Genomic DNA, 26218 nt, shown 5'->3' on the forward strand with positions numbered 1-26218 from the left:
CCAATATGAGCCTACTAGTAACCTTGCTGCAGTTAATAAATTCAACATTAAAATAGTTTCTTTGTCATTTAAATCCACAAAAATACCCAATAAGAATAATTGAGGAGTAAACTTTATCTTCCTTTTAAAAATCTTTTGAATGTTCCACTAAATCATAATCCAAAAAGCCTTTATCTTTTTACAATTCCACCAAACGTGAAAATATGTTGCATCCATATTACCACATCTCCAACATTTGGGTTGTAAATTTGAATACATACAAGATAATTTTTTAGGATCTAGATGCCATCTGTAAAGCATTTTATAAAAATTTTCCCTCAAATTTTGAGCTTGTGTAAATTTAACATTTCTAATCCAAATTATCTCCCATAAGTCCAATGGGATCGGTTCCTGGATATTCTGAGCCCATTTAATCATACAATCTTTGACCAATTCTGTTTCCGAGTCTAATTCTATTAAAGCGTTATAAATTCTTTTTATATGGGCCTGACTCTGATCTTTAATCTGAATAATCAAATTTTCATCTTCTAATGTTATTTCCTCTTTCTTATCTACAGTCCACCTGTCCACTATTTGTAAATATTGAAACCATGACTGTAGAATATTTTCATGCCTTAATACATCTAGGGATTTTAAATGCCAGTCCAAACCTGACCAAATTAATAATTCTTTATACGAAGTTTTGTCAAAGTTCGTCCCCTTAGAAATTCCCTCGATTGCATGTCTAGGAGTCCCCCAGATAGGTATTTTATAATTTAACCTATGATAATACTTTTTCCAAATTCGAAGTAAGGCACTCCTCAAAATGTGTGATTTAAAAGCCCGGTCCACTTTCTTATTAAAAATTAAATATGCATGCCAACCATACATTAAATCCCACCCTTCAAGAACAAGAATATCCTTGTTTGTTAAATTAAGCCAATCACTTATCCAAGTTAAGGCGGCTGCATCATAATATAATTTCAAATTAGGTGCTTTAAGTCCTCCTCTTTCTCAGGCATCTTGCAAAATCTTAACCTTAACCCTTGGTTTTTTCCCAGCCCAAATGAATTTATTGATACCCTTCTGCCATTCCTCCAAATTTACATCTTTTTTTAAAATAGGTATCATCTGAAACAAGAAAAGAAACTTTGGTAGAACATTCATTTTTACGGCTGAAATTCTCCCCAACAGTGACAATTGCAGTTTTTTCCAATCATTTAAATCCTTTTGTACTTTTGCCCATAATAATTCATAATTATTCTTATACAATTTTCCATTTGAAGCAGTTAAATATACTCCCAGGTATTTGACCTTTTTCACCATCTGAAAACCTGTAGCTTTAACCAAACTTTCCTTATCATTAACTGACATATTCTTAGGTAATAGTCTTATGATTATTGACTTTAAAACCAGAAACTTTCCCATACTGTGTTATAAGTTCTAATAGACAATCAACCGCTCGAGTCAGTTGTTCCAAAATTAAAACCAAATCATCTGCAAAAGCCCGTAATTTATACTCATTCTTTCTTATCTTTATACCCTTGATTACCGTTGATTCTCGAATCTGGATCAACAAAATCTCCAATATTAAAACAAATAACAATGGGGATAATGGACATCCTTGTCTTGTCCCTTTTTCAATATTAAAAGTCTCAGTCAGTCCCCCATTAACAACAATTTGAGCATATTGTTGCTGATATATAGCTTTAAGTGCATGTAAGAACTTATCCCCAAAATTCATTTTCTCTACCAGTGAGAATAAAAATTTCCAATCTAATTGGTCAAAAGCTTTTTCAGCATCCAAAAATATAAAAGCCACAGGAATCTGATTGTTCTTATCCAGATACTCAATTAAGTTAATAATTTGTCTTATATTATATTTCATATATCGCCCTGTTATGAATCCTGGTTGATCACTGTGAATCAAATCCTTCATAACCTGCATTAATCTATTTGCCAAAATTTTAGTAAAAATCTTATAATCTACATTTAATAATGATATTGGCCTGTAATTCTTAGGCTCTGTAAGATCTTGATTCTCCTTCGGAATCAATGATATAAACACTCTTTTCCAAGAAGGAGGAACTTGTGCTCTCAACAAAATACTATTAAAAAGCTCCTTTAATGGCTCCAGCATTTCTTCAGATAAATTTTTATAATATGCCGACGTCAATCCATCTGTTCCTGGAGACTTTCCCACCTTTAACTGCTTAATAGCTAAACTAATTTCCTCCACAGTAATTAAACAATTCATCCCATTTTGCTGTTCCTCAGAAAGTTTAGGAAAATGTACTGATTGTAAATATTTATCTATATCCATTCCCTTTATATTGTCACTTGAGTATAATTTTGTATAAAAATGTAAAAAACTCTTTTTAATCAAACTTTGCTGAAAAACCTCGGTACCTTTATATTTTACTTTCTCTATAATCCTAGCCTTCTGTTTCTTTCGTAACTGATAAGCCAACCACCTCCCAGGCTTATTCGCAAAAAGTATTATGTCTCATATAACGCAGATCATCAACATATTAAATTGTTCCCTAAGCATCTTTATAGAAACCTTTAAGTTATTATCAGTTGGGTTAAGAGCAAGCGCTTCTTCTTTTAGTTTAATCTCATTTTCTGTTTCCCTACGTCTTTGTAACCTTTTATCCCTAAAAACTTAATTCACTATTGGAATCTCCCATCTAAACTGAATTTGATGACGTTTTAATTCATCAGACAGAAAGGTAAAATCTTTTCTACCTCTTAAGATTTTTGGAGGTATTTCTTTAAAATTATCACATCTTGAGCTGCAATTTGAAACCTCTGTTTATAAAAAGCCTGTATAATTTCATTGCGAATAGATCTTCTGGAAAAGTAAATAACCACTTCTCTTGGTAGGTTTCTCTGTCTGGCAACCCGTGAATTAACTCTGAAGATTTTTTCTATCTCATTCCCAACTACTTCTGGTCTCCATCCAAGGTTAAAAGCAATATCTTTAACAATAAGCATCTTTAAATCTTCCTGGAAATTTTCTTTCAGTCCCCTGATATGCAATGCAAACTCCATTTCTCTGTATTGTGAGATAGTTTGTTCATCCTGTGTAATTTCTATCTTATCCTCCACTTCCTCCATTCTAAATTCCAGTCTTGCTGCATTTTCAGTAATCTCCTCCATTTTATTATCAATCCTTTCAATATGCAGAGCAAGACCTTGAAACGCAAATAGTATATCATCTCTGACCTGCTTATTTTTTTCTCCAATAGTTCTTCTGTAATAGCCCTCTCTGCAATTATAAGATCTTTTACCTCCTCTTTAATATCCAAAGCATTCATTTTTAAAGCTTCTTGTAAGTCTTTAAGAGAAATTGCAGGAAGAGGGGAGGGTGGGGGTGATTTTGGTTTAGACTGAGAAGTAGGTTGAATCATTGGGGAGGAGATAGAAGCTTTAGGGACAGAGACCAAACGTTTTGAAGCTATTCTGTTAAATTCAAAGGAGCAAAATTCTTGCCTCTATAATATCACAGTTCTTTAAATAGTAATAAAAAGAAAAAGATAAAAAGAAAAAAAAGGGTAACAAAATTCTTGCCTCTATATTTAAAACATGAACTATATTCAACTTTTAACTTTGTTGCAAAATCAAACAAGAAAGACAGTCACCATTTTGCCTTTCACTTTCACTTTCTTCAAAGGGAAAGTAAACAATAAAAGGGGGAGAAGATGCTTGCAGGAGTTAAAGTCACAATCAATCTTAAATCCACTTTCTCCTGGTCTGCTCTGTCTGCATTTAAGCACTCACAAGCCTCCGAAAAAAGCAGATGTGGGAGTGGCGCCTTGCTTCATCCCAGCACTTTGGGACAAAGATGTCCTGGAGCGCGGAGTTGGCTCAGACTCTGAGGGAGCTCTACCCTCCGATCCCCAAAATTATAGGGATCCAGGGGAGCTCTTACCTCTACCTGAGCAGCTCTTCTCTTCCCTTTCTCCTAGGGAGGAGATTCAAGCCGCGGGACAGCTGATTGTCAAAGTCCCGCCGGCTTTTACACGATCCAGGAATGGGCGGCTTTGTGAAAAGCTGCCATCGTCACTGCTTGAGCCACCGGAAGTCCTTAATCAAATACTTTTGATCCTTTAAAGCAATATGAGTCTCTTGCAAACATATAACATCATTCTTGTGTTGTTTCAAGTAATAAAATACTTTCTTTCTTTTCTGTGGTGAATTCAATCCATTAACATTCCATGTAAGAAACTTTGCCATTTTTAGTGGCCTGAAGCCTTTGGAACACCGCATGTAAATCTGCAGTTGATGACCTCTTCGGTCTTGTTCCTTCCACTGGCTCTGAGATAACCACTTGTTTTGTAGATCCAACATCTACCTTTTGCTGCTCTTTTTCTTTATGTTTATAAGCTGCACGAGTCATTCTTTGTTCCTTTGGGTCATCTTTTATCTCCAAACACTGTTGCATAGATTCAACCAACAATTCTTCTCCTACTAATGACATTGCTCCTACAGCCAACTGTCCTTCAAACTTGCCTTCATTTGTTTTAGATTGTGGAGATGGTGGTGCACCTGCCTTAAGAACAGAAGCATAAAAATCTCTTGCTTTTAAAATTGTATTAAGTCTGTAACGTGTCCCAACATAGTTCACCACTATTCCAACAGGTACATCCCATCTAAACTGAATATGTCGTTTCTTCAGCTCCTCAGCCAGAAAATCAAAGTCCTTTCTTTTTCTGAGAATTTTTGGAGGTATTTCTTTCAAAATTATAACATCTTGAGCTGCAATTTGAAATCTCTGCTTGTAAAAAGCCTGTATAATTTCATTACAAAGTGATCTTCTGGAAAAATAAATAACCACATCTCTTGGCAAATTTCTCTGCCTCGCAATCCATGAATTGACCCTAAAAAATTTTTCTATATCTTTCAACATTTCTTCAGGTTCACACCCCAAAATGGAGGCTAATTCTGCAGCAATTTCTTCTTTCAGATTCTCTTGCACGTTCTCCTTCAACCCTCTTATTCGCAAAGCAAATTCCATATCTCTATATTGTGACATAATAATTTCATTCTGCACTGTATCAGCATCCTTTTCAATTTTTCCAACTCTGTCCTCTAATCTTTCAACACTTCCCACCACCTCATTCACATGCTCATCAAGGCGTTCTACATGAGCTGCAAGTCCCTGGAGAGCCAGCACAATATCTTCTCTCATCTCATTATTTTTCTGCTCCAAAAGCTCTGCTGTCTCATGTTTAATCTGTTGTGCAGTTTTCTCCAAAGCATCTTGTAAAAAATCCTGTAAATCTTTAAGTGTGAATGCCTGAGATGGGGGGAAGGTGGAGGAGACTTAGGTTTAGATTGCTGTACAGCCTGAATTACTGGAGAAGAAATTGAGCCTTTAGGAGGAGAAGAAATTCCAGGGCATTTTGAAGCCATTTTCCAACTTACAAAAAAACCCTCTTCTTATAGCAAAATAAAATAAGGGGATAATAAAAAAAATCCCCATACAAAAAAAAGGAAGCTGACTCTTTAAATAAGCAGGGTCCGTTACATTGTATAAACTTTGTTGCCAAATGAAAGTGAAAGTCTTTCTTACAAATATCCTTTCAGACAAAGAAACAGGATTCCTCCGCCATTTTTTCCTCCCTCCTTTTGTTAAAATAATAGGTGAAGAAGATATTAATTCTTTCTTGAGTTAAAATTTCAAATCATCACAATTCTGATCCTCCTGAACAGCTCCGTCAGCTTTTAGTTTTACTCACGATTCTCTTTAAGCAGCAGATGTGGAAGCAGCATCTAGCTTCGTTCCGAAGAACAAAGGCGTCCTGGGATGTGGAGATGATTCAGACCCCGAGGGAGTTCACACCCTTCGTCTCCCCAAAATAAAATTTTGGGAGATTAGAGGAACTCAACCTCTATCTGGAAAAAACCCACCTTCTTCCCTTCTCCTGGGAAGAGAGGCTTCAAGCTGCAAAACAGCTGATGATCGCTGTTTTTGCTGGCTTTTACGCATTCCCGAGGCGGACGGCTAAGAAAAAGCCACCATCAGCGCGGCGATTGCCACCGGAAGTCAATTGTTATCTTTTTTAGATAGTATGAAGGCCTCACAGTCAAAGAAATTCACTTGCTGTACACTTCACCACAAGATGTCCCCGGTAGCATAGAGAGACAAGTTAGGCTTTTATCCAGTTAAAAAAAAAATTCCTCCAACGTAACAAATAGATAAGGTAATAGGTCCCTGTAACAATAGGAACTTTTTGGGACCCCAAATATCTAAAAAGTACATGTCCAGTTATTTAATTGTTTAGATTAGTTGTTCTTTTCTTTTCAAATCTTTAGTTCCCCAGGGTAGGCAGATGCCGCTATTTTAAAAGCGGAGAAAGAAATTTCAGGAGGATTTTACAGGAAGGTAGTTGGGATACAAGAAAGGTAAGGTAAGGTCTCACCCAATTCCTCTACGATGCTTTCATTGTGCTTGGTGGTGATTTTGGCTTTCGGTTGACATGGCTTAGTGATTGGCCATGTTAATAGCCTATCCTTTCTTCGATGGTCCAAAGGAGCTGCCTTGGATCAAATGGAAGAGTTACACCCTTCCATAATCTGTTGAGGGTCCTCCTCACTGTCATTGCCCCTCCAGGGTGACTTATAACCCTTTTCAGGGTCTCCTGACGAAGGGAAACTGGGCGGTGGAGAGAGTGCTCCCAACGCACGTCTGCTGGCACCGTGATCCGGAACTGGAACCCAAATTTGCATAAATGTTTGATTTTCAATATGTGTTTTAGAAAATATTTTATGCAAAAATGTTCATTCAATCCATCAAAAAGGTCAATACTGTTCATGTCACCTAGTTCATTGGATATGGGAAAAGCAGCCTTCAAATTAGAAATACTAGCTTACATGCAATAGTTTCAGTAGTTTGGCATAAAATTGTCAGGTGCAAATAGCTAGACTCACATGTGAAGAGTTTAATTAGCTGTTTCATTGCTCAAGCCTATATATAGAAATCTCCTCAGATTGATGTTTTGCACCCAGTTGAAAGCAGATAAAGTTCAACAGCATTCAAAGAAGATTGGACTTCGCCCTCTTGTGCCTATTTAAAGACTCTAAGCTAATTCCTCCTTTGAATTTTTCCCTTGGCCTGGGCAGTCTCTCTCCTACAAAAACTGGGCTTTAATGATTCCTAAGGCATAGTGGCCAAAATGTGCCAAAACTGATTGGTATTGTGTACTTACATGGGAGTTTGGCACATTACATGAGTATACCATGTTTTCCCCAAAATAAGAGGTACCAGGCCTTATTTTCGGGGGATGTCTTACACATTTATCTTAGGCCCACTGCAGCCAGGCCTCCCACTCCCCTACAACTTTTGCGCCTCTGCCCAAGTTCTTCTGCAGCCACCTGCCTCATCGTGCCACTCATGCCGCTGCCGCTGCTCGCGGCAGGAGGTTGCATGGCTCATTGTACCAATCGTGCTGATTGCACTGCTGCTGCCACTTGCAGCAGGATAGTGCTGTGATCAGCAGCAGTGGCACAATCAGCATGATGAGCCATGTGGCCTCCTGCCACGAGAGGTGATAGCAGCGCGAACAGCATGACGACTCATGTGGCGTGCTGCTGCGAGTGGTGGAAATGGCATGATTGTCATGGCAAGCCATGTGGCTCCTTTCTTCAAGTGATGGTGCCAGCACAATGTACCACGTGGCATGCAGCCAGAAATGGTCACAGAAGAAATTGGGCAGCAGCGCGACAGGTGTCAGGGTGTGAGAGGCCTGGTTGCAGTGGTCCTAAGATAAGCGGTTGTGGGGCATGTGGGGCAGCTCCACTCCCCCATCCCCACCCTAGCTTGATTTTTACATGTGCACCTCGCCCCAAAACTAGGGCTTATTTTGGGGGTAGGACTTATATTAGACGCACATGTAAATTTCAAGTTAGGTCATATTTTTGGGATAGGTCTTATTTACAGGATAGGTCTTATTTTGGGGAAAACATGGAAATAAAGGCTGGTAACCAAGCACCAAAAATGTTCCAGCAGTTTTATCCATCCTACTTATTTGTTGTTCTGCTTCTTTCAGCCCCTAGGCTTTATTGAGCAGGATCTCTCCCAGCTTCCACCTCCCAACTTCCTAGGCTCTCTAGAGTGAACAGAAATGCATTCTGGGGAAGGGGTGGTGTTAAGTAGTTAGATAGATTTCACATTAATGCAACATGTTCAATTGAAATTTCAAAAACTCCTAGAAATTATAGGGACAGAATAATCTTTACTTTTCATTTTCTATTGTAACTATGTAAGTTGAGCTAATTAGCATTTTTCCTATTTGTTGTTTTATTTGTATTCATTTACAAAAAAACTGTATTTTTGGAAAAACTACTGAGCAAAACAGGCTGTACATTCTTAGCACAGTTTCAAGCATAAATCTTCATAAAACTACAGGGTTTTTTTCACTAGTATTTTGTTATTGAGAATAGTTTCATTCAATTTATCTTCTTACCTTTTAGGAGAACACAAAATCCACTTCATCCCAGCACTGATTGGCCCTTTTTTAGAAGTGACACTGATACCTCAGCCTGACCTGCGGAATGTTATGATTCCTATTTTTCATGATATGATGGACTGGGAGCAAAGACACAGTGGTAACTTTAAACAGGTATTTTTGTCAATTCATTAGGGGAAGATAAATTAATTTTTCAAGCTAATCATTCTTAGACAACAATACATCATTATGTTATGCTTGCTTACTTGTTTCATTTAAAATTATAATCTAATCAATTATTTTCCTGAGTTAGTACTGTATATGTTAATTTTACAAATGGTAAAAAGGAAAAAAAGTGTGTGCGCTTGACAAATGGATAAGGTTATTTATGATCATCAAACACACAATTTACTACCAGCACTAGAGAATAGAATAGAATAGAATAGAATAGAATAGAATAGAATAGAATAGAATAGAGCTGGAAGGGACCTTGGAGGTCTTCTAATCCAGTCCCCTGCTCAAGCAGGAGAACCTATATCATCTCAGATAAGTGATTGTCTTGTCTTTTCTTAAAAACTTGTGATGGAGTGCCCATGATTTCTGAAGGCAAGTTGTTCCACTGGTTAATTGTCCTCACTGTTAGGAAGCTTCTCCTTAATTCCAGGTTGCTTCTCTCTTTGATCAGTTTCCAATTTATGGGTTTTACAAAATGGCCTAGTTGTTTGTGAATTTTATAAATGTTTGCCTGGCCTAACTTCACTTTATAGGTAGTCTTTAAGTTGCACTCCCTTTAAGAGAGTGCTCCTAATCTCAGCTTGTTATCTGTATAAAAGACAACTGGGAGCCAGAAAGCTTGCTGATAAATAGTGGATCAAATACTTATTTCACTCATTAAAATGCAAATCAAATGAAAAAAATATTTGATTCCCTGCTGATTTTGTATGTTTGTCCACTGACAAAGAAATGATTAGTCTATAATTTTAATAGTAGGTTTATTTTAACAGTGAGAGAATAACAACAACAAAAAAACCCAGAAAAACACATTTCAAAAAAGTTATAAATTGATTTGCATTTTAATGAGTGAAATAAGTATCTAATCCCTTATCAGTCAGCAAGATTTTTGGCTTCCAGGTGTCTTTTATACAGGTAACGAGCTGAGATTAGGAGCACTCTCTTAAAGGGAGTGCTCCTAATCTCAGCTTCTTAACCTTTATAAAAGACACCTTTCCACAGAAGCACTCAATCAATCAGATTCCAAACTCTCCACCATGGCCAAGATCAAAGAGCTGTCCAAGGATGTCAGGGACAAGATTGTAAACCTACATAGGGCTGGAATGGGCTACAAGACTATCATCAAGCAGCTTGGTGAAAAGGTGACAACAATAGGTGTGGGATTAATTGCACAAAAATGTCCATGGGCATCTCTCACAAGGGCCTGAGATAACAAACGGACCGCTCTAGACACAGGATGCATTCATCAACCATTTGGACAGACTCTGATAAGAACACCTGCTATAGCCTTGCATCTGGAAAGTGTCTGTTATTTGATATATTGTAACCACCCCTATATACGTCTTTTGCTTACGCTGTGTGATGTAAAAACCTTAGTAACAATAAAATAGGGTGCAAGAGTCAGCTCTGGGCTCCCATCCCGAGATACCTGCTGCGTGCGTGTCTCATTCTCCATGGGAGACCACCTCATCTGGTGACCCCGACGTGATCCACTGAGGGATACGTCCCTGCCGACCTTTTACTTATCTCCTGGAATAGGCTTGGTGCACCTGACGAAGTTGCTGGCAACTGACTCCTCTTCGTAAGTATGGGGGGTGGAATGTCTCACGCTCAAAAGCAGCATGTGGAAGAGCTGAGGCTACTTGGCAGGAAAAAATATCTTACTGATCAGGAACAGAAATTAACCCGTCACCTTTCTAAATCTGAGGCTGTTAAATTGCTTGCTTATGTATGGGCTAACTGCTCATCCTATCCGGAGTCTGGATCTTTAAAAGTAGATACATGGAGGAAAATTGGCACCGTTCTCCATCAGTCTCCAAGAGCCCCCCCAGAGATTTTGTGCCTTTGGAAAATTGCCTATACTCTGATTCAAACCTATGCTGACTCGCCTCATCAGCCTTTATTAGATCCTCCACCGTATAAAAATCCGTCTGTTATGTTGGCCACTCCCTTGGCCCCTGGAGCAGGTTTTAACCCTCCCTCTGCCACTGCAAATTCTACAGCCTCTCCTGTTCCTGCCACGTTGCCGCCTCTCTCCCGGCCCGGAATCATCCGTGGTGCTTTTCAAAAGGCTTTAAACAATGGTGATTTAAGCGTTTCTGAACTATCCGAGACAGAGTTGTTCCCTGTTACTTACCAACAGACTGCAACAGTTGATTGGGAGGCACTTCCCCTGGCTATGATCAGAGACTTGAAAAAGGCTACAAAAGATTATGGCATAACCAGTCCCTATACTAGAGGACTAATACATTCAATTGCTAGTGCATATCGAATGTTGCCTCAAGATTGGAAAGATCTGTTCCGCATGCTTCTTAACGGAACACAATACGTAGTCTTTGAATCTGAATATAAAAGAGAGGCACAAAAGAGAGCTAATCACCCAGGTTCACAATGGACAGCAGAACAACTCTTTGGAGAAGGCAATTTTGCTACCCTTAATGCTCAAGCTCAAACTTTTACTCCCTTTGCATTTCCTATCATTAATGCTTGTGTTCTTTCTGCCATGGCTCGTGTTGATGAGTCTGGCACCCCGATTCAATCTTTTTCTGCCATTCACCAAACTGCAACTGAATCCTATGCAGACTTTGTGAATCGCTTGCAAGTTGCCATTGAGCGTCAAATTTCAAACAGAGATGCAGCAATTGAAATCCTTATAAAATTGGCTTATGAACATGCAAATGCAGACTGCCAGTCCATTCTTAAACCAATTGTTTCCAGTCCCACGGCCACTCTGGCAGACTTTCTTAAAGCCTGTCGCATTGTGGGAACCAATGCTTTTCAAATGGACACTCTTGCAGCTGCAATCCAAAAGGGGAATCAACCCCAAGGCACTTGCTTTAATTGTGGGAAATCTGGTCATTTTAAAAAACAATGCAGAGCTCCAGGAGGCGGCGCAGCTCGACCCGCTGCCATCCCCGGAGCCAAGCCCAAAACTGTGTGCCCAAAATGTAAAAAGGGTTTTCATTGGGCCAATCAGTGCCGTTCCTCTCAGTCTAATCGGGGAAACTAACAAAGGGGTCTGTAGCTAACCCCTCTCCAAAGGCTGCATCCTTTTCAGATCTTACTCCAGCTTCGCAATGTTTTTCTGGCATTGATTTAAAATTGGCTTCTGATCTTTCTGTTACTTTTCCTAACCTACTCACGGTTGCTGAAACCCTTTATTCTGGACCCTTGCCTCCGGAAACGGAGGCAATAATCCTTCCCATACCTGTTGCTCGGGAACAAGGAGTGTTTGTGCTTCCAGGTTTGATAGATCCCACATATAAAGACACCCTAAAAGTCCAATTTTATACCAATCTCCCTGTCACAATGAACCAGGGGGATACGGTGGCACGCTTGGTCTTATTACCACGTCCAGCACCACCCATTCCAGAGGCTGCATATGCACCTCACTCTGGGAATTCTTCCTTTGATTTATTGGCACTAACAAAGCAAATTACTCCCCAAAAACCGGTGATGCCTTTTTTAATCAATGGCATTCTTTTTTCTGGTCTTGTAGACTCTGGTGCGGATGTCTCAGTCATAAGAACAGCTGAATGGCCCTCTAACTGGCCTCTTGAATCCTCGCCGGCAGTCAGGGGAGTGGGAGGTCTCCAACAGGCAAGCTCCAGTAAAAATTGGCTTACTGCACAACGAATCACAAAAGGCATTTCTGCTAAATTTAAACCTGTCGTCCTCCCTCTTCACACAAATTTATGGGGCAGAGACTTACTCTCTCAATTTAATGCGAAGTTAACTCTGGAAGACTAACAATGCCTCCTTCAGCCATGAAGCTTACGCTCCTTTCTGACACCCCCGTGTGGGTGGACCAATGGCCACTCACTTTAGAAAAACAGGAAGCATTGCAGAAACTGGTATATCAGCAAATACAATCTGGCCATTTGGAACCAACTACCAGTCCTTATAACACCCCAGTATTTGTAGTCAAGAAGAAATCAGGCAACTGGAGAATTATTCATGATTTACGCCTCATTAACAAAATAATTAAACCCATGGATCCGCTACAGTGCGGAATGCCCAACCCAAATATGATCCCCAAAGACTATGATTTGGCAATTATTGATTTAAAAGACTGTTTTTTTTACCATTCCTTTACACCCTGATGACAAACAACTTTTTTCCTTTTCTTTGCCTCAAACTAACATGTCCCGACCTACTCCTCGCTATCAATGGACTGTTCTTCCCCAAGGCATGCTTAACAGCCCCACCATATGTCAAGCTTTTGTGGACACTGCCTTGATGCCTTTTCACAAATCCTATCCTAACTTTTTGCTTTATCACTATATGGATGACATTCTCCTAGCTGCCCCGGGTCCTCCTGGCACAGTACAAACTGTCCTACCCCAACTCATTCAGCTTTTAGCTTCTTATGGCTTTATTGTTGCCCCAGAAAAAGTTCAGACCCAATCTCCCTTTTTATATCTGGGACACAAAGTCCTAGCCTCTCATTCTGTTCCAGTACTCCCTGCCATCCACCTTCCTTCTCCTCTCACTTTAGTTGCTTTACAACAAATCTTGGGCACCATAAATTTTGTGCGTCCATTTCTTGCACTCACCACTGCCCAATTGGCACCCTTATTTTTGGCTTTGCGAGGCCACACTTCCCCCTCCTCTGTTGTTGTTCTTAACCCTACTCAAAAACATGTTTTTGCCTTAATCAATAGTGCCCTCTCCACCCGATGGGTGGACCGGGCCATTCCCAATGAGCCTTTGTCTTTGGCCATATTTAATACTCCTTCTATTCCTACAACTGCCCTTCTGCAACATCAAAAGGGGAGCGTCTCCATTGTTGAATGGATTCACCTCCCCAATACCCCTCGCAAATCTATCAATCCACTGCCATATATGTTTGCTCTTTTAATTACAAAGGGCCGTTTTCGAGCAAAATGTTTAATTGGATTTGATATTGTTTTTTTATATGTCCCCATGTCTCTTACTATATGGGAACCTTTATTTGCCTCTTCAGATGTATTGCAACTTTCTCTTGCTGACTGGGCAGGATCTGTTTCCTGTCATATTCCCTCTGACCCTCGCTTCCAACTCCTTAATAATGTTTCAATTTCTCTGCATTCTCCCATTTCCTCCTCTCCCATTCCTAACACTGTCACCCTGTATGTTGATGGCAGCAAGACTTATGGTTCATGTGTATGGAAGGAGGGTGAACAATGGCACACAAAAATTACTCCTCAAACTTCTGCTCAGCGTGCTGAACTTGCTGCTACAATATTGGCTTTACAAACTTTTTCTTCTGAACCTTTTAATCTTATTTTAGATAGTCTTTATGTATATAAAGTTCTCACCTCTTTATCTGATTCATATGTGTCACCCTCACTGGATGACTCTCTCCTCAGTCTATTTCTCACACTTCAATCCCTTCTTCATTCCCGCTCTACTTGTTTTTTTCCTGCTCATATTAGAAGTCACCAACCTTTCCCTGGTATTATCTCCGAAGGCAATGCCAAGGCGGATGCTGCCGCTTCGGCCGCCTCCACTCACCAGGATGTTTCTGTCCTTGTTTTATCTCCCATAACTCCATGGGACAGCCATTCATATTTTCATCAAAATAAGAAGGCTTTAATGAAACAATTTTCTTTAACAGCTACGGAGGCTGCGGCTATCATACAACAATGTCCCACCTGCAGCCTCCAAGCACACTCTGTTCCTCAAGGGGTCAACCCAAGAGGGACGCAGAGCTGTCAACTTTGGCAAATGGATGTTACGCAATATTTGCCATTTGCCCCTTGGAAATATTTGCATGTTTCCATTGACACCTATTCAGGTTTTATTATGGCCACCCCTCAAAGGGGTGAGTCTGCTAAACATGTTATTAATCATTGTATTCGTACTTTTTCTACCCTGGGCAATCCAAAAGAAATTAAGACTGATAACTCTCCTGCTTATACCAGCACCTCCTTTGCGCAGTTTTGCTCTCGCTGGTCTATTGTTCATAAATTTGGCATTCCATATAACTCCACTGGTCAAGCGATCGTGGAACGAGCCAATCAGACCGTAAAAAGGGCTCTAGACATGCATGTAAAAAAGAAAGGGGAAAATACCCCTGGCTTGCCTGGGATACAAAACACATTTAATCTTGTACTTTTTACCTTAAACTTTTTGAATGTTTCTGGCACCCCTGGCTCAACTGCCGCAAGCAGGCATTTTTCTGCTTCTCCCACAGATTCTTCACTCCCCCAGGTATACTATCGACGTTTGCCTGATCCCACCTGGAAAGGGCCTGCCTCCCTCATTACCTGGGGTCGAGGCTATGCTGCAATAGACGACCATGGCGAGATCATTTGGACTCCAGCTCGTTGTGTTCGTCCTTATATGGCTCAACGTACACCACCTCAGCCAGGCATATGAGGATCAGGGACTGTGGGCTTTTAATGCTTTTGTACGGGATGCCAGGCGCACTGCTCTTACACTTAATGTCACGAACTGTTGGATTTGCATGCAAATTCCTGGTGACAGTCGTGGTGGCCTTATTTTCCATGCCATTCTATTCAATGAAACAGGATGGAAGCAGCTGTGGAGCATAACTACAGAGACATTGAATATGACATATGCTGTGGGCACTCGTATAATGGAACCTGCCAGATTTTGTTTTTATAGCACAGGACTATTCCGTACTGCCATTTATTTGGGAACTTATAGTAATTGTCAACAAGTTATTATATGGAATTCAGCAAAGAGATGCAAATCCATCAAAAGCAACCTTACTAAGATAAATGATACTTATCAAAGTAATCAATGGACAAACATCAGTACCTACATGGCTTGCCTTGACATGGAATCCATAATAACATTTGCTAATGAGTCTCACCAGGGTTATTATGAGTTACCCGATATGTGGCTACTATGTGGCCGTAGAGCCTATCGCCAGGTGCCTAAGGATTGGAAAGGCACCTGTACACTGGGCCTTTTGACCCCTGCTGTATATGCCTTGCCTCATCTCCCTGATGGACGCCTGCGGAACAAACGTGATACTGGTTCCTCGGATCCACCCCTAACATTGGGTGGTAGTTTAGAGACTCAAATCAGCAGAGGGATTCTACCCAATCTAGGAGTTGCCATGAACTATAGAGACCTTCATTTGCTTAACAATTGGACTGTTCATATGTTTAATGAAACAATCAACAGCATTAAAATGATTAATCAAGAAATGGGGGAAATAAGGGAAGTAGTTTTGCAAAATCGGTATGCTTTAGATATTATTTTAGCAGCAAAAGACGGTGTGTGTGCTTTAATTCATTCTCATTGTTGTACGTATATACATGATTTTCAACCTAATATTTCTGCTACAGCCAGGAAAATGGAATCTTTGCTCCAAAATAATCCCTTACGCAGTGATGGATCAGGCACCGTGGATATCTGGGGTGCCCTTTAGTCCTGGCTACCGGATGGATCCTGGCTACGATCTTTGATTTCTATTATAGTAACCATTTTGATATTATTTGTATTGCTATGTTGTTGCATTCAATGTATTCCCTCCCTCCTGCAAATGTGCAAAAATGTTACGCCCTCCACTAGGAAGGACGCCTTAATCAGTGAATCAAGATCCCTTCTGGAACTGGAAGTGAGTAACATTAAAGAAAAAACAGAAAAGGAGGAGATGTGGGATTAATTGCACAAAAATGTCCATGGGCATCTCCCACAAGGGCCTGAGATAACAACGGACCGCTCTAGACACAGGATGCATTCATCAACCATTTGGACAGACTCTGATAAGAACACCTGCTGTAGCCTTGCATCTGGAAAGTGTCTGTTATTTGATATATTGTAACCACCCCTATATACGTCTTTTGCTTACACTGTGTGATGTAAAAACCTTAGTAACAATAAAATAGGGTGCAAGAGTCAGCTCTGGGCTCCCATCCCGAGATACCTGCTGCGTGCGTGTCTCATTCTCCATGGGAGACCACCTCAAATAGGTGCGATTATTCGCAAATGGAAGAAACACAAAATAAATAATCTCCCTCAGTCTGGGGCTCCATGCAAGATCTCAGCTCATGGAGTTTCAGTGATCATGAGAATGTGAGGAATCAGCCCAGAACTACACAGGAGGATCTTGTCAATGATCTCAAGGTAGCTGGGACCATAGTTACCAAGAAAACAATTGGTAACACATTACACCGTGAAATCCTACAGCAGCCGCAAGGTCCCCCTGCTCAAGAAAGCACATGTACAGGCCTGTCTGAAGTTTGCCAATGAACATCTGAATGATTCAGAGAAGAACTGGGTGAAAGTGTTGTGGTCAGATGAGAGCAAAATCGAGCTCTTTGGCATCAACTCAAATCGCCGTATTAGGAGGAGCAGGAATACTGCCTGTGACCCAAAGAACACCATCCCCACCATCAAATATGGAGATGGAAACATTATGCTTTGGGGGTGTTTTTCTGCTAAGGGGACAGGACAACTTCACTGCATCAAAGGGACGATGAACGGGGCCATGTACTATCAAATCTTGGGTGAGAACCTCCTTCCCTCAGCCAGGGCATTGAAAATGGGTCATGGATAGATATTCCAGCATGGCAATGACCCAAAACACATGTCCAGGGCAACAAAGGAGTGGCTCAAGAAGAAGCACATTAAGGTCTTGGAGTGGCCTAGCCTGTCTCCAGACCTTAATCCCATAGAGAATCTGTGGAGGAAGCTGAAGGTTCGAGCTACCAAACATCAGCCTCGAAACCTTAATGACTTGGAGAGGATCTGCAAAGAGGAGTGGGACAAAATCCCTCCTGAGATGTGTACAAGAAACGATTGACCTCTGTGATTGCCAACAAGAGTTTTGCCACTAAGTACTAAGTCATGTTTTGCGAAGGGGTCAAATACTTATTTCACTCATTAAGATCCAAATCATTCTCCAGCGTGATGAGTGGAGAATCCACCAATGGGTTAACTTCGTAGACTAGTCATCCAATTTTGTTCCGCCTCTCCTCCTGGGACCTCCCTGTCCCAGTCTCGACTAGTCTTGAGCCCGATTAGACTGAATTCTTGACTCCTGAAGTGATTCTTCTTTAAGGTCATATATTTCTGATATTTTGGTCAATCCAAGGGGAGGGGGAACTGCAAAGAACGAACGGCCATTTGTTTGAGCCCTTTCTGCTGCCCAGATCGCAGCTCAACCACGAGGCTGGCCTGAACCCAGCCAATCGCCGGACAAACAAGGAACCGGACGCCATTTTCTGGTCAACAAGTGTGACCCTAAACAAAGGGAGAGACAATCTCCTTTCCCCCTCAACCCAATCCTCCCACAGGGCTAGCCAGGATAGCCGAAGCAAATTTGGAATTCATTAGCACAGCTGATCAGCGGGCAATTTAAACCTCCCACAGATCATACGGAAGCCAGAAAGCTGCACGGGAACAATAGGACACACGTGAAGCTGGTGAGCTGCAGAAGAATATCACTGCTCTCAAAGGCTCTTACCCTAAATCAGCTAAAGACCTCCAAGGCTCCTGCTGTTTCCATTGCCTGAAGCCAGGGATTAGCTGGTCGGCGGAGGGCTTTTAGACTCCGCAGCTCCCTCCCAGAGTTTCCCTGCAGCTCCTCGGCTTCCTTGCAGCTCACGCTGACCGTATTCTACCGAATACAAGCACAGTTGTTTTTTCTTGGGCAGCCTCCAGGAAATCCAGCTGAGGGAGGCACGAGAGAGATTGAGTTCGGTCAATAACAACCTCAACTCCACCCAAGTTCAGTCCTTCTTCCTAACCACATAGGAATAGTAATAATAAAAATTTAATAATAATAATAATAATAATAATAATAATAATAATAATGTAATAAAATAAAAGAATAATATTAATAATAATAATAATAATTGAAGAGCACAAGACATAGATCAGCTCACAATTACCCTGAACCGGACCAGAATTGTAAATCATTCCAGTAAAGAATGGCAGATACCAGCACAATTCAAACAGTGCAGGAACCTGCCACCACCAGCCCCCCCTGCTCATAAAAGACAGAGATCATCCAAGCAGGAAGTGGCTGGGAAGATCAAGACCAAGGCAATATTGGCCAAAAGGCCTTCCAAAGCAGCAGATAGAGGGGCTAAGCGACGTCACCAGGCTCTAGAGAGACAATTTTCCCGAGCCGAAAGGAGGCAAACCTCCACTGAAGACAAATTAGAGCCACCCAATTACAGGGAGGAGGAAATTTTTGGCACAAAGAAGCCCAGCCAGGAATCTCTGGAAACAGAGGCCGATACAGAACAGGGGAACAGCTCTCCCCTAAGCAAGGGGCCTGGAGATCTGGGTTCAGAAGCAGGCATCTGTTGCTCAGATAATCATGGAGCAATGTCTTCAGAACACCTTCAATCCCTGATATCTCAGGCTGTCGCACAGGCCATGGCCTCCTCAAGACACCATTGTTCCAGAACAAGGTCTGTGGCCTCTAGGGGCGGCTCCCGCTTTTTTCAAGAGGCCTGTTTAATCCATCCTTATTCAAGACGCTGCTACATAAGACCAGCAGCATTGCAAATATCGAGAGGCCCCCGATTCCACAGAAAGGAACCTCCAACAGTCCCTCAACTAGTAAGGTCACAAACAACAACGTGTTTTCACAGCCCACCTATACCTAACACTTTGTTCCCTGCCCACCTCTCTTCTTTGATTCTGTTCAGAACAACAGGGGGACACCGGGTTCCTTCCTCCCAATGAGGGGGACATACAAGAAAATGTTCAACATAGATCCGGCACTATCAGAGATAACAGAAGTGCCAACAACAGATGAACCCATTGCAACCCTCTTTTCTCCACCCCTGATACCCAGGGATGCAGCGGAGGCCCTGAAATCAGAAGACAAGAAGATGGAACTCATCTTCCGCAGGCCACACCAGGTCTCGGCGTGACAATCAAGGCAGCCATCACTACGTCATTTTTCGCCAGGACATCTGTTCTTTGGCTGCACCAACTCCAGTCGAGTATTCCTCCAGTGGAGAAGAAAACTCACCAGAATTTAAGAAGGTTAGTGGCGGCAGCGGAGCTCATGTCAGATTCCTCCTTACACACAACCAATTTCTCTGCCAGATCAATAGTGTACAACACTGGTGCAGGCAGATTGCTGTGGCTCAAGCATTGGAGAGTGGACATGAAGGCTAAGTGGTGTTTAGCGGCGGTACCCTATAAGGGCAGCTGGCTCTTTGGCGAGGCGCTTGACCCTTATCTAATTGAAAATAAGGACAAACGCAAGATCCTGGCCCACCTGACAAAGAGGACAGAGAGGAGAGCTCCCTCCTATTCCTGTAGACCGGCCTTCCGACCTGATGCAGGCATGGATCAGGGGACCCTTTTCCGTCCCTGTCAGCCCCGATCGGACTGTCAAGGTGAGAGAAACAATAACAGGGACAGGTTCAGACAGCAGGCCCAAGCAAGGCGGCCCTTTCGAGGAGCTGGGGTGCGTCCCTACCACAGATCCAAGTGACAGCCCGGGGGCCCCCCCATTGGTGGCCGGCAAGCCCTTTTTGCTCACAAATGGCAAGCTACCACCACAGACCTCTGGGTCCTAAATACCATCAGATTTGGCCTATCCCTAGAATTCTTCTCAACACCCCCGAACCGGTTCATTCCTTGCCCATCTCCAAAAGATCTGATCAAGAGGAACCTCACCAAGGAGGCCATCCAACACCTCTTGGACATTCAGGCTATAGAACTGGTAGAAAGAGATCAGTGGGGACAAGGATTCTATTCCATCCTATTCATAGTCCCAAAGAATTTGGGGGGGGGGGAGAGCAATACTAGACCTAAAGAGTCTGAACAGACACCTGGAGTATAAAAATTTCAAAATGCAAACCCTTCACTCTATATTAGCAAGCATCAGGAAGGGGGACCTTCTGACGTCCATAGATCTAACAGAGGCCTACCTTCACATTCCCATACTTCCGGACCACTGGAGGTTCCTCAGGTTCTACCACATGGGTCAACACTTCCAATACGGGGCCCTACCTTTTGGACTTTCTTCAGCTCCCAGGGTGTTCACAAAGGTATTGGCAACAATCGCCGCGCACTTGAGAACAAATCCGGTGCGCATCCAATGCTATCTGGATGACATTCTCATCCAATCCTCATTGGTCCAGACAGCACAGTCAGACCTGGCACTGACTCTGAAAACCCTTCAAGACCATGGGTTCTCAGTAAACTTTCAGAAGAGTCAGAACGTTCCCTCAAATCGCCGTCTTCATCTGGGAGCGGTCATAGACACACAAAAGTGCACGGTCCATCTCTCTCAGGAGCGTCAATGCAGCATTCGAACCTTGGCCAGGCTCATCCAAAGGAAACGGTCCTCAATGCTGGCTACACTCTCACAGCTGCTAGGAAAGATGGTGTCATGCCTCGCAATCGTACCTTGGGCAAGGCTACACTTCAGAGAGCTCCAGTGATTCCTACTTCCATTTCAAAGAGTGGGGATAGGCTCCTCAAACGGAAGAGTGAAGGTGCCACTAAAGGTCCTGAGGTCGCTCCAGTGGTGGTCCTCCCCAGCGATGGGGAAGGGACACTTGTTCAGGGAAGCCAACTGAGTCACCTTACAACGGATGCCAGCCTATTCGGCTGGTGAGCGCACCTGCAATCACAGCTAGCTCAGGGTCAATGGTCAAAGAAAGACCTAAAGCACAACATAAACTGGCTAGAACTCAGAGCCATACACCTGGCCCTCCATCACTTCCACAGCGCAGTGGCGCATCGACACATGCTCATACTCACGGACAACATGGCGGCCAAAGCGCATGTCAACCGACAAGGAGGCATGTGATCCAGGGCCCTCATGAACAAAGCACAAGTGCTGGGAATCTGGGCAGAAAACAACCTAGCCTCCATCAAAGCCGAGCACATCTCAGGAGAAGCCAATCGCCAGGCAGACTTCCTGAGCAGGACAACGATAGACCACTCAGAGTGGAACCTGCACCCTGCTCTCTTCAGAAAAGCAGCAGAGAGATTCGGCCATCCAGTGTTGGACCTGTTTGCCAGTCCAAAGAATACTCAGCTTCCAAGGTTCTTCTCTCATTTTCCGACACCAGGAGCAGAGAGAGCAGATGCACTTCGAGGCCATTGGCTGAAAGGACTGCTGTATGCATTCCCACCTCTTCCTTTGGTACAAGTAACCATCAGGAAGATATTGCAGGAGCAAGCGGAGGTAATACTCATTGCACTGCACTGGCCAAGATGATCGTGGTTTGACAATCTCCTAAACCTATCTACATCTCCATTGTGGAGGATTCCACATGACCAAATTTCCCTCAACCAGGGGTCCCTGCTACATCCAGACCGACAGTGGCTCCAATTGACCGCCTGGTGCTTGAGCGGAGTCTCCTAGAGAGAGACAACTTCTCACAAAGAGTCATTAAGACTCTCCAGGCCTCTAGAAGGCCTACAACTAACAGGATCTATGATTCCACTTGGAAAAATTATTGCGGTTGGTGCAATAGGCAACAACTAGACCCATGCAAAGTCTCTATCTCAGATATCTTAGACTACCTAGCGGAAGGTCTGGATAGGGGGTTAGCACCCAACACAATTCGTAGACAGGTGGCTGCCCTATCAACCATTCTTACCTACGGCAAGTCCGAAACTTTAGCCAGACACCCAATGGTGCGATCCTTTGTAAAGGGCGCATCTAACAGTAGGCCACCTGTGGTACACAGATACCCTTCCTGGGATCTACCTAAGGTCCTACAGGCCATAACCTTACCTCCATTTGAGCCTGCCAGGGCCTGTGACCTACAGTACCTGACCCTTAAGGTCTCCTTCTTAGTCGCTGTTACCTCAGCAAGATGCATCTCAGAATTAGCAGCTCTGTCAGTGAGGGAGGACCTTTGTACCTTCCACACAGACAGGGTGGTGTTACATTTGGACCCCTCCTTCATTCCAAAGGTCAATTCCCTATTCCACAGAGCACAGGAGGTGGTGCTACCAAACTTTTGCTTTGAACTGTCCCATGAACTGGAGCGCAAGTGGCACACCTTAGACGTTCACAGAGTTTTAAAGCAGTACATCAAGCGAACGGCACCCTTCCATAGATTGGAAGCACTGTTTGTCTCCTTCCATTCTCACACAAGAGGTCGGAGGGTCACTGCATCCACAATCGGTAGATGGATTAAAAGGTGTATAGCGAAGGTCCCCAGACAAATCACTGCACATTCCACGCACAGTGCTGCAACCTCAGCAGCATGGGCAACTCAGGCTTCGATTGAAGAAATATGTAGAGCGGCGACGTGGATGTCGCCTTCCCTTTTTATAAGACACTACAAATTAGACAGATTCGCATCTGCGGAGGCCTCCTTTGGCAGGAGAGTACCCCAGTGCACAGTATCAGAGAGTGGGACACAGGCCCAGACGGCATCCCACCCACAAGGACAGTGAGGCTTTGGTATGTCCCATTGGTGGATTCTCCACTTGTCACGCTGGAGAATGGGCGTTGGTCTTACCTGAACACCTTTTCTCAGTGTGACGATGGAGAATCCACTCCCACCCTTGAGGCCAGTCAGGTCCTGTGAGGGGAGAGGATGGAGTCAACACAAGAAAACATAGCCAACTAGCTTTTGCCTCATCGAGACTGGGGCAGGGAGGTCCCAGGAGGAGAGGCAGAGCAAAATTGGATGACTAGTCAATGGGCAGAAGACGAATTTAACCCATTGGTGGATTCTCCATCATCACTCTGAGAAAAGGCATTCAGGTAAGACCCATGCCCCATTTATAACTTGTTTGAAATGCGTTTTTCTGGATTTTTTTTTTGTTGTTGTTATTCTGTCTCTCACTATTAAAATAAACCTACCATTAAAATTATAGACTGATCATTTCTTTGTCAGTGGGCAAACATACAAATTCAGCAGGGGATCAAATAATTTTTCCCCTCACTATATGACTGTAATGGAGCCTAGAATTACAGTCATAAGTTGTGCCAGTCATTAAATGGGTCATCATGTGATCTATACAATTTTACGACTTTTTTGGCTATAGTTGTTAAGTGAGTCAGTATGATCATTAAGCAAATCCATGGTAATTAAGTGAACACTATGGTTGTAAAGTGAACCCATTGTTGCAGTGGGGTTTTTTTGCCACAAAGTAAATGTCTGGCAAAAATTGTAAGTTTTTTTGTAAATCATGGCCAAATGACCACAGGATGCTGCAAACAGCCATAAATGTGGGTCAGTTGCTAAGAACCCAAAATACAATCATGAGACTGCAGCGGGAGGATAGCCTTTGGAACTTCAAATCAAGGTTGTAAGAACCATTTTGAGCTCCATTGCTCCAATAGGCAGTAAGTGACTGGTCATAAGTTGAGGACATCCTAGCCTAGCCTAGCCTCAAGAATAACCTATATTACAAGTATCAATATGATTCTTAAGAGCAGTTTATCTATTTTTATTAGTTATGCAATGTGTCTGATAAGGATGATGTATTCATTCAATCTTATCTGATTCTCAGTGATTCTATGGACCAAGAATCGCTAGAATTTTTGATCTTGTACAGCTTATTTCAATTGTTTTTTAAATATATTTTATTAATTTTTTTTAAAAAACATAAATCACCCAATAATTGGTGAACAGTGTGTTGTCTGGGTTACATTTGTAAAACAGTCATTAACAATTAATTTCTATAATCCATATTCCACATATTAATTTTAGTTGATTTCCTCTTTTCTCAAAATAACCTCTTTTGCAAGCATTGAGTTAATACAATTCTTATTTTTTTTGATAAATGACAATTGAATATATAATTTTTTCCCAATATTCCTAAAAATAATAATTATATTAGTATAATATTTCTTTTCTATTCAGTCATTCTGGTTGCCTTATCATAGATCCTGTTACAATTCTTATTTTAGTTTATTTCTCCCACCAAATTCTAGATATTCTTATTGGTAAAGATTTTCTCAAAAATTAATTACATTTACAAATTTAACTCTATTTTTTCCATATAAGCCATCTCATACTTTTACATTTCTTAAGAAATAGATAAAACAATGAAAAGAAAGAAAAAAAAAGAAAAAAAAAGAAAAAAAAAGAAAGAAGAAAAAAAAGGAAAACAAGAGTAAAGAAACATAAGAAATAACATATTACTTAGAATATATATCCCTCCTAGGCTAATATATATTTATTTCCTTAATTTCTTATTCTTTTTAACCATAATTAAGCATATATTTAATCTTTAAACATTCCATTCAATACATCTAGTCATCTAGTCCTTTAACTCTTATTCAAAACAATTTTTTAAATATTTTCTTAAATTCAGTCACATTTAAGTATCTAAAACATTTCATTTAAATCATTTCAACTTTTTTATATTACTCATATCAAACAAAGGAACGCAAAAGAGAAAAAAGCATACTATACTGTTTAGAGACTTCATCCCTCTTAGAATAGTATATTCCAATTTTTTTCTATTTTTTTAACCATATTCAAACAAATGTTTCTTTTTAAAGTATTCTCTCTTGTAAGTCCCATCATCTATTTTCTTGGTTTTCACCTTAATCTTTTTCCTTTGCCCAGTATCTTTCTTAATCAATGTATTTTGCTGAATCAAAAGGTTTTCCCCTATGTTCATAAATGTTACTGTAGATATAAAAAGTAAATCAATATCTTTGTTAGGGGCATTTGCCCATTCCCTTTTATTGGGAATCTTTTTCTTCTTTTTCTCTCTGCTTCTCTTGTCGCTTTTTGTCTATCCAGTTCTGGTGTTTTTCCTGATATCTCTGTAGAACGTTTTATCCTGTCTTTTTTCTTTTCCTCAAGTTTATTTTGTAGTGTTGAAATATAAGTTGTCTTTTCCAAATCTAGTATTTCTTGTAAAAAAAAAATTTCCACTTGGATTAGATCATACTCCTTTGTTTTGTAGAATTCCATCTTCAAGTCTCTATCCTTGAATTTATGTTCAGTCATCTGTTTTGTCTGTTCCTTCTCTGCTGTATTTTCCTGAGGGTTTTTTTTTTGGTATAAAATTGAATTGGAGATGAGTTGATTTACATTTTCAAGGTTATTCTGAATTTCTTTGTGATTTGAGATCATTGTTCTTTGAATTAGTTGCAGCTTAACATATATTTCCTCTTGAAAAATATTCATTTTTTCATGATAAGTATTTCCTATAAATCTCTGATTGTCCATGATGACCAAAAGTCCAGATTCCCCCCCTCCTTTGGAAATAGCTTTGGAGTTAGAGAGAATTTTTAAAAAAAGTTCTTGTTTTTTTTTTTTTTTTTTTGCTTCTTGGGAGTTTCTCCCCTTCAGGAAAGTAGGTAGGATAGAGAAAATCAATGTTCTTACTGAGATTCAAGAACACTGTTTACAATCAGCTTAAAGTAGTGCTTTTGACTTCTGTGGCTTACAGCTTGGGCTAGACTCTGAAGTTAAGCCAGACTTTCTCCTATTGGTTTCTGGAAGGCTTCTCCTGGACCAATCGGGTCGACCGCTGTCTCTCCTAGGTCCATGGGACTTCCTTCTTTCATTGCCACCTCTCCGGGGCAGCTTCTGGTCCATTTAGGGTCCATTTAGGGTCCATTAACAGGAAGAATCTCAGCTGGAGGGCTCGGAATCCCAAATCCCTCAACTGCTTCACTGTGTGCA

The 26218-nt window shown here is 41.5% G+C and overlaps 1 protein-coding gene across 1 annotated transcript in view; it reads left to right on the plus strand.

The window, feature by feature from the left end:
• The window catches only part of LOC120318035 (dedicator of cytokinesis protein 4), a 335809-nt gene that overhangs the window by 233451 nt on the left and 76140 nt on the right, over positions 1-26218 (plus strand). The window contains exon 31 of the mRNA XM_039365226.1: positions 8458-8606. Within this exon, the coding sequence (XP_039221160.1) occupies positions 8458-8606 (149 nt within the window). The remainder of the gene's footprint in view (positions 1-8457; positions 8607-26218) is intronic.

This window comes from Crotalus tigris, unplaced genomic scaffold, assembly GCF_016545835.1.
Source record: "Crotalus tigris isolate CLP2741 ecotype Arizona unplaced genomic scaffold, ASM1654583v1 scf7180000020000.429882, whole genome shotgun sequence".
NCBI lineage: Eukaryota > Metazoa > Chordata > Lepidosauria > Squamata > Viperidae > Crotalus > Crotalus tigris.